The sequence below is a fragment of the Podarcis tiliguerta genome, assembly GCF_965153285.1.
Source record: "Podarcis tiliguerta genome assembly, chromosome: 1".
Lineage (NCBI taxonomy): Eukaryota > Metazoa > Chordata > Lepidosauria > Squamata > Lacertidae > Podarcis > Podarcis tiliguerta.
Window position 1 is genome coordinate 19,496,434 of NC_139534.1, and position 16,975 is coordinate 19,513,408.

General features: G+C 45.1%; 1 protein-coding gene across 3 annotated transcripts in view; it reads left to right on the plus strand.

The window, feature by feature from the left end:
- The window catches only part of CALCRL (calcitonin receptor like receptor), an 89,253-nt gene extending 72,641 nt beyond the window's left edge, over nucleotides 1-16,612 (plus strand). For all 3 annotated transcript variants that reach the window (XM_083410504.1, XM_083410505.1, XM_083410506.1), the window contains exons 8-13: nucleotides 244-397; nucleotides 6,919-6,979; nucleotides 7,103-7,169; nucleotides 8,293-8,511; nucleotides 10,697-10,738; nucleotides 15,643-16,612. In XM_083410504.1, the coding sequence (XP_083266630.1) occupies nucleotides 244-397; nucleotides 6,919-6,979; nucleotides 7,103-7,169; nucleotides 8,293-8,511; nucleotides 10,697-10,738; nucleotides 15,643-15,933 (834 nt within the window). In that variant the 3' untranslated portion in view covers nucleotides 15,934-16,612. The remainder of the gene's footprint in view (nucleotides 1-243; nucleotides 398-6,918; nucleotides 6,980-7,102; nucleotides 7,170-8,292; nucleotides 8,512-10,696; nucleotides 10,739-15,642) is intronic.
- Nucleotides 16,613-16,975: the final 363 nt, after the last annotated feature.

The following is a 16,975-nucleotide window of genomic DNA, read 5'->3' on the forward strand; positions in this document are numbered from 1 at the left end:
GCATAGATGGCTGCATGGCAAGAGGACACAAAAGGAAACTTTCCTTTTGCAAGTTTATTTTAGCACCCAAGCCTATAGCATTGACACTTGGAAGTTACAAATGTATCTATTTCAAAACATGGCAGTTTGGAGAATTAAAATATTTTTCTTCACATTGAAATTAATGCCTAAAACAATTTTTATTTGGTTGTTTCTACTTTCCAAATGATTTGACATCATTCCGGTGGTGTTTTTTCCCTGTAGATCACATGCAAAGTGACTCAGTTCTTCCATCTTTATTTAATGATCTGCAATTACTTCTGGATGCTCTGCGAAGGAATTTACCTGCACACGCTCATTGTGGTGGCTGTATTTGCAGAAAAGCAGCACTTGCTGTGGTATTACCTTCTCGGATGGGGTATGCTATTTTCCTCCTTCTGTTTATTCTTAAATCCCAAAGATGTGCCAATATCCGCTGGAGAGCGCAAGCATAATGGTGCTTTCATTTAAGAGATTTGCAATGCCATGGTTGAAGCAAGCCTGTCCCGAAGCACATGGTTCAGGCCACGGATTGAGACAGGTGACAGATTGTGTGCCCAACACCCTCCCATCCACCAGACACGAGGCCTAGGGCAGTCTTAAGCATATCCGGCGCTGTGGTGCAAAGATCCCTCTGGCTCCCCCCTCTTTCCCACAGTTTTCGACCTTTTTTTAGGGCTGGAGGAGGCAGGCAGCGGCTGGAGGGTGGCTCCTCCGGCGGGGAAGAGGCGGAGGCTGGATGCGGCAGCTGGCTGCTTCATGCCACGGTGGCCACGGCAGGCAGCACACCAAGCAAACAGGCCTGTGCCGAGCGAGCAAGGGCGCGTGTGCCACTCCTGCTGAGCGACGGCTTGCCCCCCCCCTTTAGCCTTCTGGCACCCCGCAAAATTCGGCGCCTGCAGGCTAAAGGGGGGGAAACCGAGCTGACACTCAGCGGGAGCGGTACACACACCTTCGCCCACTCAGCGCGCTCGTTCCGTGTTCCCCGGACGCTCGCCTGGCGCCCTCCAGAACTTGGCGCCCCGGCGCCCCGCACCACTAGCCTCTATGGGTAAGACAGCCCTGACAAGGCCACCTCTAAATGGCTGGCTGGCTGGCTGGCCTGCTGCTCCTGGCATCTACTGTTTGGTTGGCCCGTCTAATGCCATCTGTTCCAGCTCCTCCCAACCCCCTAACTCTCAGGGACTGGGCAGTATGCTGCCTTTCCATAGTTGTAATTATGCTCAAGGTGGCTCACAAGATGACAAGATTTACACAATTACAAACATAACAGGAGTCATAAAGGGGTTAGTTTAACCTCTGGTTTGCTAGCAAAACTGAATCGCTTTGTCACGAAATTATGCCTGTCTAAAAAGTTTGGAAAAGCTCTGCTCTAAGTGAATTGAGGTCACCTTAGGAAAGCCTGCACCACAACCTCACGGTGGCTGCTGCAAATTTTAGTTTAATATTTATAGTTTAATAGTTTAATATTTGACATCTTTTCCCCTCATATATTCCTCATTTTAAAATGGCAAGTCATAATAAAAATAAATGTGTGGTCCATTGGAGGCCACAATAAATCAGTAAGGAACGAATCCTAAAAGCAATGTAAAAAAAAAACAACCCAGAGGAAATCCCCCAGGGGAGGGATTTATTAAATGCAAATTATATAAGCACATAAGGGACTCAGTCCCAATGCTGTTGCCATTCACCTTTGAACAGTTTTGTCACTTTACATTGTAATTTGCGGACGTCGCAGCAAAGCAGTGGAGGTTCCCTAAGGGTAAACTTGTCCGTAATTAGAGGGATCTCTAATTCAGAGGGTTTGCATGGAGTGCACAGTGGGTGGGGGAGACTGGGAGCAGGAGTTGATAGAGGTGTGCAGCCTGGGAGTCATTTTGGACTCACAGCTGTCCATGGAGGCGCAGGTTAATTCTGTGTCCAGGGCGGCTGTCTACCAGCTCCACCTGGTACGCAGGATGAGACCCTACCTGCCTGCGGACTGTCTTGCCAGAGTGGTGCATGCTCTGGTTATCTCCTGCTTGGACTACTGCAATGTGCTCTATGTGGGGCTACCTTTGAAGGTGACCCAGAAACTACAACTAATTCAGAATGCGGCAGCTAGACTGGTGACTGGGAGTGGCCGTTGGGACCATATAACACCGGTCCTGAGAGATCTGCATTGGCTCCCAGTACGTTTCCGAGCACAATTCAAAGTGTTGGTGCTGACCTTTAAAGCCCTAAATGGCCTTGGTCCTGTATACCTGAAGGAGCATCTCCACCCCCATCGTTCTGCCCGGACACTGAAGTCCAGCTCCAAGGGCCTTATGGCGGTTCCCTCATTGCAAGAAGTGAGGTTACAGGGAACCAGACAGAGGGCCTTCTTGGTAGTGGCGCCCGCCCTGTGGAATGCCCTCCCTTCAGATGTGAAGGAAATAAGCAGCTATCCCATCTTTAAAAGACATCTGAAGGCAGCCCTGTTCAGGAAAGTTTTTAATATTCAATGCTGTACTGTTTTTAACGCTTGATTGGGAGCCGCCCAGAGTGGCTGGGGAGGCTCAGCCAGATGGGCGGAGTATAAATAATAAATTATCATTATTATGGGAGAAATATCAGTAATGGATCGGGAAGAAGTGTTTGGCAGAGGAAGGGACAGTGGCAACGACTCTCTCATCCAGGACCTGGCTGGGATTTCAAAGGTGGAACCGAAGTCCAGGGGGAATTCCTGAAAGGTGGCGCTTTGTCCTGGATTTTAGGCGAGTCAAACTTTCGGGGTGTCCTGGTTTTTACTTTTTGAAATATGGCAATCTGCGCACCAGCGCTGTTCAAAGTGAGAAAGTTGGAAGTTGGTAGCCTTTCTGCTTTGCTCTCATAGCTAAGAAATAAAACCAGAGTCAACTTAGAATGTCAGTCTCCTTTGCCCCTTTGTTTTAGCCTGGCGAAGAAACCTTTGCCGTGGCATTTAGGCAGCCATCTTTATCTTGGCTAAAAAAGACAGTGTGCATTTAGCCTAATCAGGAAACAGCTCCTCTTTTGTGGAGAAAAAATAGTCTTCTATTGTGAAAAGGCATTCAGGGGTAATTATTCATTGTTTCTGATCTCCGAGGTGTTTATACAGGAATGAGTGTTTGTTTTCAAAGAAGTCTCGCCATTCCTATGGTAGGAGGTCGAACCATCTTCTATTTTTCCAGCAGTTCCTCTTGACCTGCTTTGTTCTCAGAGGAAAGCAAAAATAAATAAAATGATTGAGATGAAAAACCTGATGCAGAGAACAGTATTGAAGACTGTAGGCTGAAATTTCTGAAGTTAATCCAGTTAGCTTTTTGGACTTTTCTGTTTAAAGAAAAATTAGACCCATGTGAACTGCCTTATCCCTGTGAGCATAAACACTGGGGAACTGGATCCACAAAAAGAGTCAAATTCAACTTGGATTTAAGATGGCTCCTGGTCCTATCACATGAGCTCTTTCGGTGACTCAGTGGCCCGTAGTGAATTTTAGTTTATTTTTATTTTTCTTATGGACCAAAAGAGCTTCCATTGCTTTTTACTCTCCCAGGGTGTTCCACCTTTTATCTGCCGTACACACAGACAAACTAAGCAAACGCCTCCTGCATCATTGCAGCACTCTAGCAGAGAGTTGGCAGAAAGTATATCAGAAGCCCAGCCTTTAAGGGACTTAGCAGGTTTGGTTATTCTTCTGTGAGTTGAGCAGAGCCATCTGACACCCTCGCTCCTGCCCCAGAGCGAGAACGTGGCTTGCTCTAAGCTGGATCTTTTGGTCTTCATTCTTAAATGACTTTCTACAGCTTTAAGGCCAGAAGCTGCAAAGAATCGGATGAGGGTTCCATTATGTACCATCACAGCCCTTCAGAAAGAGTATCAGAGTATCCTCTGAGATTATCATACAATCCTCCTGTGACCCTTTTCCCCATGGACAAAAATGTCACCTTGGTCAAAGGAACAAACTCAAGGTCCTACCCCAGGCCAAATGCTAAAGATAATCTGAATATGATAAATAATGGTTTGGAGTATCCGTTTTAAAGTACGTGGCACAGCATGGTGGGTAGCTTCCGAAAATCTATTTTTGTGCTTTTCGGAACCATGCGCCTTATTTTAATTTTAAAGCTTTTAATAACTATTTAACATAGACATCCCTGACAGCTTTGATTGAGGCAGGCTCAGATACACAGACATTATAATGAGTCACTTTTAATTAGACTCCACAGGGATAAATCGGAGTTTGATTTATCGTCTAGAAGGTGTCAGTGTTAACATAAACGGTTTAATTTTAAATCATTCTTCATTTATAAACATGTCTCTCACCTTACATTGGCATTATAGATTCATTTTACTGATTAGAAGGGAACTGCAAGCTAAGTCTAAAGGCTTCCCTAGTTCAAAATCTGGGGACTCAACTGTACAGCTGCAAATAAAAGGTTTTAAGTGTGTTGTAAAGTGCAATATACAAATGTGGCACTAGATGGCGAAAGTGAGCTATGGAAATTCAATGTAGTTTTTAAAACATTTTTTTAAAAAAGCATCTTCACAGGTGGTTTTTATATCTGTGTAAGGATGCTTCATTGATGCAGCACTTATAATTCACCCTTTCCATCATTGCAGGGGTAGCAAAACTTGGTGCCAGCCCATTTGTAATTAGTTTTCTTTTGTTTTGGGTAAACAAAACAAAACAAATCCATAAACACTGAGGAAGAAAGTTTGTCCGTGCTTTTCTTTCATGGGCTCCACTCCAGCAAAGCACTTAAAAGTCTGCCTAACTGCATGTGAAATCTGGGGAAATTCATGGGCTTAGCAATTGAATTTTCAATCTATCCTTCTGGCCATATTCAGTCTAAGATCACATTTGAGTTACCGAGTAACTTAAACAGGCTTATTCAATCAAGTGAGTTTTATTAAATAAAAGAATCGGTTGTGCCAAAACTGGAGCTTGAACAAACAACATCTTTTCATTTCCCAAACAGAAATTGCTTTGCGGTTCTCTTGAAGAATTCCAGACGGGCAACTGCGGAGCAAAAACAACAAAGAGTCCTATGACACCTTAAAGATTAACAGATTTATTGGGGGGGGGGGTGTTTTCATGGGATAGAGGCTGCTTTTGCCAGATGGTCACATATCTAGACTTCTTCCAGCATCTGATCAAGTGGGCACTAATCTATGGAATCTTGTCTCACAATAAATTTGTTTTTAGGGTTTTTCGGGACATTTTGTTCAAGGAAGTTCAAGTTTGTACATGATTATTTTTTAATTTTTAATGTTGACTCCGCTGGCACGGAATAACATCAAGGTGAATTACGGTGTGGCATCGCTTGACTCGGGTGTGTGCTCCTATCTGCCAAACAGACTTCTGTCTTGTTTTGAGGAATAACACACTATTCTCCTCACGGTGTGGGACGCAGGTGGCGCTGTGGGTTAAACCACAGAGCCTAGGACTTGCTGATCAGAAGGTTGGCGGTTAAAATCCCCATGACGGGCTGAGCTCCTGTTGCTCGGTCCCAGCTCCTGCCAACCTAGCAGTTTGAAAGCACGAAGTGCAAGTAGGTAAATAGGTACCCCTCCGGAGGGAAGGTAAACAGCATTTCCGTGCACTGCTCTGGTTCACCAGAAACGGCTTAGTCATGCTGGCCGCATGACGCGGAAGCTGTACGCGGTTCCCTCGGCTAATAAAGTGAGATGAGCGCCTCAACCCCAGAGTCGGTCACGACTGGACCAAATGGTCAGGGGTCCCTTTACCTTTACCTTTATCCTCATGGTAAAGATCTAGGAATGGAAGATCAGGTGGTCTTCAGGTTATAGCCAGAGTCCCTGGTTGAGCTGGAATTCAAAATAGGGACAGGTAGTTTGCCCACACACAGTTTGATGCTCCCTTCAGTGTTTCTTTTACGTACGGCTTTGGAGAGTTCAGATTTGGTAGGCTCACATTTAAATGTGAACAGAATCCTCAATCCCCAGTTGCTAAGAAGTCATTCATTTTCATGCAGAGCTAGGGTGCATAGCTGTCAACCGTCCCTTATTTGGCAGGAAACTCCCTTATCCCAGCGCTGTGTGCCACTGCTGTCCCTTATTGATGTCCCTTAAATTTCCCAGGTTTCAAAGGAAGCAGCTCCTCTCCCTCCCTCCCTGCCGGCCAGGGAGTAGGGAGGCTCCAATTGTGTTGCTTGGCTGCGTTGCTCACCCAATAAGGAGTCTAAGAACGACTGGGGGGTGGAGCTTGCATGCCTTGTGCCGATCAAATCGGCCGCGTTGCCTGGGGACTCGCCTTTGCTCAGCGCTTCCCAGTGGAGAGGTGACGGTGGTTTTCCTTGCTTCATCCCCTTTGCCGGGTTGCTGCGCTGGGCTTTCTGCCTTTGGCTCGGAGGGCTCAGAAGTTGAACCTACCAGTGCTATGAAAATCCCTTATTTTCAAGGCTGCTGGTCCCTTATTTTCAAATCTGTAAATTGACACCTATCCTAGGGTGATCCAGGGCTTTTTTTCAGCCAGATCTGGGTTCTGGCACCCCTCAGGTGGTCATTCTAAGAGGACGAGGGAGGTGTTCATGGCGAGTTCCAGCACCTCTTTTTCCAGGCAAATAGCACTGGGATGATTTTCCCTTTTATGTGCACTTGCTTTGTATGGGAGTTCTATACTAACCCAGCCGCTCTTGTTCCTGTTGTCTTTCCTCTGGCCAACGTCTGCTTCCTCTCAGTTTTGCTGTCTGGCAGTTAAAGCTGAGGTCTTTTTGACAAGAAGGGAAATGAGGATGATCTCATTCTCTGGCCAATGGCTTGGGCCAGCCTGGACTTCCGTTGACCACAACCTTCTTCAGGGGAGATGGTGACCTCCCAGCGGCCCTTATTCCTGTGGCAGCAGAGGAATCCTTGCTGCTTCTTTTTCTTAGTAACGAAGATCCCATTTTCTCTTCACAGGATTCCCGCTCATTCCGGCCTGCATCCATGCTGTAGCAAGGATCCTATATTACAACGACAAGTAAGTCAAAACTCAATTCATCCTTCTATCTTTGGAACAAATCTCAAAAGTGCCTCTTATGAGAGAGAAGACAGATTCTTCTTCTTCTTCCCTAAATCTGATTTCTTCTCTGCTCCCTTGCAGCTGCTGGATCAGTTCAGAGACTAATCTATTGTACATCGTCCATGGTCCTATTTGCGCTGCTCTATTGGTATGAATTTTTAAAATATTGTATTTATTTTTTAAAAAAATCCTGGTTTTATGTCTTGGCTTTCATGAGGACCAGCATGATTTCCCACTTAAAAGGGAGTAGGCCTTAAAGCAGGGGTTGGCAGCCTGAGTCCTGGGTGCTGAATTTGTCCTTCTTCATCTGTCCCTTGGGACACATAAATCTGGAAAGATGAACCTGTTTAGATAGATGGAGACAATATTCCTTCTCCCCATAGGTTTACAGTCCAACTTCTTGCCTGAGTTTGGGGTTTTTGGTAGTGATGATCCACACGCACCGTGTGTGTGTGTGTGTGTGTGTGTGTTAACTAACACACACACATTATATTTCTGCTAACTAGCTTCTCTGTAAGAAGAATACTTGCTGAAAAGTTTCAGTGTTCTGGACAGTGGGTGCAAAATGGCCTGCTTTTATATTTCATCAAATAATTATTTTGATATACACTGCAATTTTAATTGCCAAAAAGTTTTTTAAAAAATACTTATTAGACTGCAATTCTGCAACTGCTTTGAGGCTGGCTGTCAGCACAAGCACAAGAGGGGAAGATCAACAGTGGAACAGAGGCACCCTTGGGAAGTGGTGGACTCTCCTTCCATGCAGAGGTTGGATGGCCATCTTCCATGGATGCTTTTGCTGAGAGTCCTGCATTTCAGGGGCTTGGACTAGATGACTCTTGGGGTCGCTTCCAGCTCTACAGGCCTATGATTCTATCATCCTCAGGCAGAATTATGCTTACGCCACCAGAGGCCCATGTGTACCCAGAAATCTCCATCAACATAGATGTTCTGCTCGCTGTGTTCCACCAACAGCCAAAATGAGCTTGTGTGTGTGTCTACTAGAGTAGCCAATAATCTTCCAATTCCCCTGAAATGCCCCCCAAAAATTGGCCCACAGTTATGGAAAATTCCCTACCACTACTGCCAGCATCCTGCCCTGGCTTCCATAAACTGGCAGAGCTGTGCATGCTGCAATTGTTCTGCCATGGAATTGCCCACAATCCAATAGGATTTTCATAATGACTTATGGAGCCTCCCCCAAAACATGTGTGTCGATACCGTATGACAAAATTATCCACCTTAACACTGTCCTTCTCCTTCCCTTGTAGGTGAATCTTTTTTTCCTCTTGAACATTGTACGTGTATTGATCACCAAGCTAAAGGTCACCCACCAAGCAGAATCCAATCTCTACATGAAGGCCGTCAGAGCCACCCTCATTTTAGTGCCACTTCTGGGCATTGAATTTGTACTGTTTCCCTGGCGGCCCGTGGGCCCTATCGCCGAAGAGATTTATGACTATGTGATGCATATCCTTATACACTATCAGGTATCAAATCTGTATGTGGAGTTTGCACTTGGGGGTACAGGAATGTCAAAAAAGAAAAGAAAAAAGGAGTGATGTGCTCATGATGATCAATAACTGATCCAAATGCCCCTTGCGAGCCTTGCGAGTCAAATGCATTCCAATTTTTGGTTTTGTTTAAGCACTGTTGATAGGGTGGCGCTGTGGTGCCGATCGGAAGGTCGACGGTTCGAATCCCCATGATGGGGTGAGCTCCTGTTGCTCGGCCCCAGCTCCTGCCAATCTAGCAGTTCGGAAGTACGTCAAAGTGCAAGTAGATAAATAGGTACCGCTCCGGCAGGAAGGTAAACGGCGTTTCCGTGCACTGTTCTGGTTTTGCCAGAAGCAGCTTAGTCATGCTGGCCACATGACCCGGAAAAACTGTCTGCGGACAAACACCGGCTCCCTCGGCCAGTAAAGCGAGATGAGCGCTGCAACCCCAGTGTCGTTCGCAACTGGACTTAACTGTCAGGGGTCCTTTACCCTTACTTTTAAGCACTGTTGATATATACAGTATATAACGCAGGTGGCGCTGTGATGTAAACCACTGAGCCTCTTGAGCTTGCCGATCAGAAGGTCGGCAGTTCGAATCCCCATGACCGGGTGAGCTCCCATTGCTCTGTCCCAGCTTCTGCCAACCCAAGCAGTTCGAAAGCATGCCAGTGCAAGTAGATAAATAGGTACCGCTGTGGCGGGAAGGTAAACGGTGTTTCTGTGCGCTCTGGCTTCCATCACGATGTCCCATTGCGCCAGAAGCGGTTTAATCCTGCTGGCCACATGACCCGGAAAGCCGCCTGGGGACAAACACCCTCGGCCTGAAAGCGAGATGAGCGCCGCAACCCCATAGTCGCCTTTGACTGGACTTAACCCTCCAGGGGTCCTTTACATTTTTAACCTTTACTTTATACAAAGCTGATTCACAAGGATTGGGGAGGGGAGCAGACAGTTGTTTCAACATTTACTTCCTCGAAGAAATGTGCTCTCCACTTTGCACAATTTTGCAAGGCATAAGAAATTGAGTGGCTGTGACCATTTGTATTTGTATGGCTGGACCATAGCCTCGAAACATACCAGTACTTCCTCTACCCTGCATTTAGGCCCTGACGTTCCTGAAAATTAGTTCTTTTCAGCTCTTTACCAATTGACCTTCTTCTTCATAACCAGATTTGTCTGTTTGATGGTGTTTCCAGCATTCACCAACCGGGTGGGCTGCAGATGTTTAGGACTACAACTCCACTCAGCCCAAGTCAGAATGAAGTTAGCAAAGGCTTGTGGTGGCCAGAGAAAAATATTCAGAGTAAGGGCCTCACTAGAAAAAAGAAGAGCAATCCCCCCTGTCAGGGAACTGCCATCGGAGCTGGAAGCGGAGAGGAGGCTCCAGAGGGATGGCGGAGAGGGTCCCAGTAGGGAGAGAGGCAGCCCATCCACTGGGGAAGGAAATCAGCGTAACACCAGTGGAGAAGGGGGGCAGATGGGGGAATCGGAGAGGTGGCTCCAGGACTCCTCGCCGGAGACCAGCGGAGAGAGTACGGGTACTCCGATGCCCACACCCTCCCTGCGCAGAAGACTTCCGCGCAGGGAGAGTAGGAGAAGACTGGGCGTCAAACAGCTTTTATGCTGGAAGAGGTTCAAGAAACGCCCACTGACGGATTCTGCCAGCGACTGAGGCAGCCACGAAACTTGAGGCTATCCAGACAGAAAGGGTTCAACCAGGTAACCCAGCCAGGAGTGGCGGCAACTTACGCATGAGCAACCCCTAGAACCATTACACCCCCCTTAAAAAAAAAAATTAATACATTTATTCAAAAGTTACAATACAGCTTTTTCCACTGTCATAAAATCACAGAATGATCACTCCAGTCTTCAATCCCTCGTCACTGTCATGTTGGCTCACCGAATACCCTCAGTAGGAACCCAACTACCGATCTGGTTTGCTAGACGTTTCCACTTAATATATTCCCTGCACAGACCCCTCTGGTGGCATTAAAATATCCTATTCTTCAGTAAAAGAGAATGGCATCAACGTTGCAGAAAATCAAAGCTCAAAGCAGCCGAGAACCAGTGCGAGAAAATGTGTCCCTCTGAGTTTCTGAATCACCCTTACTTGCATCTGAATTTTATTAAGTGCATTTGTCTCATCAGATTTACAGCTTCTTGTTTTGTTCCACAGGGTTTGTTGGTGGCAACCATTTTCTGCTTTTTTAATGGCGAGGTACAGTAACTGATTTCTTTACTTTTACGAATGAAGGTTCTTTCATATCATGATACATTTGTGTGAAATGCTCGTTGGCCCTTGCTTCCATTTTCCACCACAAAGCTGAGGAGAAACGTTTCTTTAAGCTCTGTGAACTCTCTGTACATGGTTGTTTCCCATAGTATTTGGTACCATTGGTCCGTGCTTACTCCTGACAGGTCTCTCCAGTGTCTGGTTATGGTGTTTCTGGCTGCTGAAAGTAGGTGGGTTATGAGTTATTTGTGGTGTAAATGGGCATTATTGTCTTCGAAGATGTTTAGTAGGGCCAATTCTGGGGTGATTTCTAATACTTGTAACTAATAAACTGAAACTGACATGGGGACAAATAGAAGAAGACGCCTTCAGCCCGGTATGGCTCCCCTTTATCACATACACAGCCCAACAAGACAATGACAATAATCCACCAACAGCATACAAATCAATATGACTAAGCTGATCCAAAACACCCACCCACCCCACTCACACATGAAAACAAAGACCACCACAGCCAATCACAAACAGACAACCACACCCTGGGCCAACCCCAACCTCTCTCACCACCAGAGGAACACAAGTGAATACCACAGAACCTGCACAAGCAACGCTGACACAAAACCCCACATATATTATAATAGAAACACCGCCCCCCAACCCCCCCATCTCTCCCCCCCCCCTTTTCCTAATGTCTCAAAAAATGAAACGGATCTGTAAAAAATGTTACTTGGAGAAAAAAAGAGAGATAGAGACATTGCACATACTTTTGTAAACTAAGAAATTCTTTAATAAAAATACATTTTTAAAAACCTCTGTGTACAAAGTGAGCTGCTATAAACAAAAGACTCAAAATGTGGGACATCTTCCACATAGCTGGGTTTGGTTCAGTGGCCATTTCTTTATGTACCTCACAATCTACTTGGTCCTCCTGTGCAAGCTAGGGTTATCGGTCTCCTTTAGTCATTCGCTACAGAAAACGGATGTTGGGATGAGATGGAAAATCCCTCTGGAAGAAGGAAATACACTTCCGTACCATTCAGTACTGGATTCACAGAGGAGTGGTAATACCACTGAGAGTCTGTTACCAATAAATGGATTCCTGGAATTATGTGGCTCGAATTCTAAATGAATTTAAGGACGTTTGTGGAAGGAAAGTTTCCCTTCCTCTGAGACCAGCAGCTACTTACACACACCCCAAAAAACCCTTTCAAGGGGGGGGGGAGTGTCAGGGGCCCATTTGGGATGGGATGCAGGGAACGGAAGGGGTGGGAAAGTGATGGGAAACTTTCCTCCCATGGACTTCCTTAAATTATATTGAAACCCCAGTTTATGTAAGCAGCTGTGGAAACACACGGATATTTCTGTTTCCTCCAGTATGATAAATGTGCAGCAATGCACTGCTTCTGCCTCACCGAGAACGGGGGGGGAGGAGGATAGCAACTGAAGCATCTCCCCATAAAAAAGAGAAGCCAAAAGAGGACACGGTTGTGCGTACAATTTGCACGTGCAATTTGCATGATGTGCAAATTTAGACATCACAATGATCTTTTAAACAGAATTCCAGTACGTCCCACCATAGTAGGGAAAACCATGAGCAAGTTGACTGGTGTGACAAGTGAATCTACTTCTCACAGCAGCTTCAAGCTCCCTCCTGTGTGGTGTAGTAGTTAAGAGCGATAGACTCGTAATCTGGTGAACCGGGTTCGCTTCCCCGCTCCTCCACATGCAACTGCTGGGTGACCTTGAGCTAGTCACACTTCTCTGAAGTCTCTCAGCCTCACTCACCTCACAGAGTGTTTGTTGTGGGGGAGGAAGAGAAAGGAGAATGTTAGCCGCTTTGAGACTCCTTCGGGTGGTGATAAAGCAAGATCTCAAATCCAAACTACTACTCCTCCTGCTGCTGCTGCTCTTCTTCTTCTTCTTCTTCTTCTTCTTCTTCTTCTTCTTCTTCTTCCTGCTACTCCTTGCTATGGTTGTTTATCTTTAAACCCAACTCAGACAGGAAAACCCTTCAAACAGAGGGCAAATGTAAACAGAAGACTGACCGCCTTTCGAATAGATGGTGGCCCTCTATGAAGTGGGGTACAAGGCCACTCTAAATGGGGGTGGTATTATAATACTAGCGTAGGGTTGCCATATTTCAAAAAGTAAAAACCAGGGCACCCCGAAAGCTGTTAGGTTTTTTTTTTAATAAAAATGCCAAAAACCCCACAATTTTTCGATCAACTTGCCTAAATCCAGGACAAAGCGCCACCTTTGAAATCTCAGTAATGTCTGGGGAAATCCAGACTTATGGCATTGTTCAGGAGCTGATTACTGTATTTTTTGCTCTATAAGACACACCAGACCACAAGACGCACCTAGTTTTTGGAGGAGGAAAACAAGAAAAAAAATATTCTGAAACTTTGAAGCCAGAACAGCAAGAGGGATTGCTGTGCAGTGAAAGCAGCAACCCCTCTTGCTGTTCTGGCTTCTAGGATAGCTGTGCAGCCTGCATTCACTCCATAAGATGCACACACATTCCCCCTTTTTAGGAGGGAAAAAGTGAGTCTTATAGAGCAAAAAATACGGTACCTTTTAGCATGATTCTGTGCACATATCACAACATGATAACAATCAATCTTTCTCTTTTTTTAGTGGGTATTTATTTATGGTTAATGAGTTTTCCAAAAATTGCACATAAAATTCCAGTACACATTATAATAAAATTTATTTTTTATTTTCAACTTCCCAACCCATTTTCCGCGATGTTATTCTTATCCCCTCTTTGCTGCACCTCATCTTCCCTCTTTTGTCATCATTATCATGACACAATAATCTCACATTCTTTCTGTTGCTCATAGCTTGAAGCCTGGTCGCGAGTTCTTCATATTGTAATATTTCTTCAAATAATCCGAAAAGGGATTCCATTCACACACACCCCAAAAAAACCCCAGCCATCATTAAATTCTCTTATTTTAGCTTTGCTGATTCAACATAGCCCATTACTTTCATTATCCGTTCTTATTTAGTGGGAACTTCTTCATCTTTCCATTTCCGAGCATAAGGTGTCCTGGCTGCTATCGCGTCCAATATTTGACAAAGCAGATTCAGTAACCTTCCACTCCCGCTGTCAACAGTTCTTTGAGGGGATGGGTTCTGCATACCTTTTGCCAAGGCTGCTGGTAAACTCCGCTTCCTGTTGCACAGGTGGCCTCCCATATTGTATAAACGGAAACTATTGTAAAACAGAACATCCTTCCATAGTCCTTCTACAAACAAACGCAGGCCTCGTGTGCCTTCATCTGTTTTATCCCATGTATTTTTAAACAAGGTAGGAAAGCAGACTGAGCTCTATTCAGGAAGCGGCGTTTCCATCAACGCCACAAAAATGTGAATCACGTTTGCTGATTGAAAACTCTTGCCAGATTATGCAGATGCATAACGTTTAGGATGCTATGGTGCTTTTAAATCATGCTGAACATCTCACGTTGGTCAACGTGTTTTGGGGATATTTATTGTTTCCATTTGTACAGAGGTCACCAGGCAATCTCCCACCCAGGGGTCACCAGGTCCAGGCCTACTTAATTTCAGAAACTAAACCAGAGGGTTTCAAACTTTTCCAGTCCATGGCTCCCTTGACCAGCAGCATTCTTTGTGTGGCTCCCCTTGAGTCAGTTCATGAGGAAGGATTCCACCATTGTGTCTGTTGCTGTTCACACTGAGGAGGAGGAATAAATAAAAAATTGTCCAGTAGCACCTTAGAGACCAATTTAAGGTCCTACTGGACAAATTTTTATTTATTTTGACTGCGTCAGACCTACCTGAATTGAGGAGGTGGGAGAGCCAGTCCATGTTATCAGTGCCTCCGGTCCTTGAGCCCCTGCATAATTCAAATATATAACCTATTCGAAATTAGGAGCATAAAGTGAAGACAGTGCCAGATTATCAAATAAGCAGAGTAGGCACCAGCCTATGGGTCCTATGACAGCCGATCAAAATAATATTGATTTGACCTTGAAATTGGTTTATTAAAATTCTTTTTTTGTTTTTTTTAAAAAACACCAACATATTAGGAGATAATTTTCTGGGGGAGGGGGCTCCACGAGGTTTAATCCGGCACTGAGGGAGGAAAGCAAATGTGTGCCATTTTCTATGTTTCAATTTCTGGGAATGGAGTTGAGAGATGACCTAACCTGGGGAGAAAACAGCAAAGATCTGATGAAGAGAGCACAGCAGAGGTTATATTTTCTGAGAATCCTCTGGAAAAATAATCTCTCAAAGGACTGTTAATGGCATTTTACCATTGTACTGTTGAGAGTGTATTAACTTATGGTCTGTGTGTGTGGTTTGGGAGCTGCACGGTCAGGGGAAAACAATTCTGTCCAGGGTTGTAAAGACTGCAGAGAGAATAAGTGGGTGCACTCTTCCCACCTTGGGTCAAATCTATGCTGCCAGGTGCCATAAGAAAGCTGCAGAGATAGCGCAGGTTAGTGCACACTCCGGAAATGATCTCTTTCAGCTTCTGCCTTCTGGAAGAAGGTACAGGGTTATAAAGACTAGAACAAGCCGCCTGAGAAACAGTTTCTATTCAAATGCGATTTTGGTTTTAAATGCAGTCCATGGGGTCACGAAGAGTCGGACACGACTGAACGACTAAACAACAACAACAACAAAGGTTGTCTCTATGGGAGTATATTGTATTTAATTATGGGGTATCAGAGTTTTTAGGGGGCTAACTAGGCTGGGATAGCAGGCTTGTTGGTTTCTGAATGTCTGATGTAGATTTTAAGTTTCTTTGTTCTGTATGGGACAATGACAATAAAGATTATCGTATCGTATTTCTGATATGCCACCTGAGGCAGCCATCTTTGTCAACCTGTTCTCTGTCCCCTTCTTCCCTGAAATAGGTCCAGTCTGTTCTGAGGAGACACTGGAAGCAACACAGGATCCAGCTTGGGCACAGCTTTTCTCACTCAGATGCCCTTCGCTCGGCTTCCTACACAGCCTCCTCGATCGTCGATGGTCAAAGCTTCAGCTACAATCGTGAGTGCTTCCTCCACAACCCGCCTTCCTACACAGCCTCCACGATGGTCGATAGTCAAAGCTACAATAGCGAGTGCAACTGGGAACATACGAACGGGAAAAGCATTTACGACACGGAAAACGTTGTTTTTAAAGCCGAAAAGCTGTACGGCTGATTAGCAAGGACTCTTTACTCCCACCCTCACGATATTTTGAGTGGATGACTCCTGGAGCCAACAAGACAGTCCCACCCACCCACCCACCCACACTTTTTTGGTCAGTCTTTGAACTCGGTTACTCTTGAAGGATGTGACGGATTTTAATTTCTTTCTCACATGTGCTCATGCCTTGGCATATCTCAGCATGTGAGTGCTTGCTCTTTGTTTGTACACTGGAGCTGGTCTTGCCCACCAACTGAAGTTTCATGCTCTGACCTCTGGATGCCCAACCTTCGGAGAAATACTGGCTGAAGTTTTCATGGGGATCAATCAAGCTCTAGATCTACATATGTGTTTTGTACATATAGATATGTGTCGGGATAGATAGATGTTGCCTCTTCAGCTTCTACCGTGTAGACAAAGTGGGCAATTCTTTTGTATGACGGGAATCAAGGGAAGTTTCGGTTTATTTTCAGCGGTTTTGTATCATGACGGGGGGTTGTCCAAGAGGTCGTTTTGTATGCTCAGAAGAACTTGTAAATGCTGTATTTATCATGTTGTTTCGTCTTAAGTGCAGCCAACAGAGCAACCTAATTAAGTATTGGAAAGGATGCGATGATTGTAAAGTATTCTACGTGTTGTCTGTGCAACATTTAACTCTGACAAAGATAGGTATAAATCTGCAGTATAGACAATGGCTCTGATTTGATTGGCGTTAATCAGTGACTAACCTGCTCCATTGGCTTCAATGGGACACGCTACCCTTACTTGAGATTGAGGCCCATGGAATTAGATGTGCACAGCTCCTGGGTATATATGAACAGGATTGGGCCATTAGTCACAACTTGTTTTCTCTGACCCAATGATTTATCTTGCATTGATCACTATTTTAAATGGAGGGAGTCGCAAACGCATGAGGAATCTTTGGGCCTGAATGCTATGCTATGCTTCTTCATCTTTTCATTCAGCTCCTCTAAGGAATTTCTCCATGGAGTTTCCCTTTCCTTTTTGCAGAAGGATCTGTTTTTGAATGTGCACAGAGTGAAGCGAATGCTTGGAC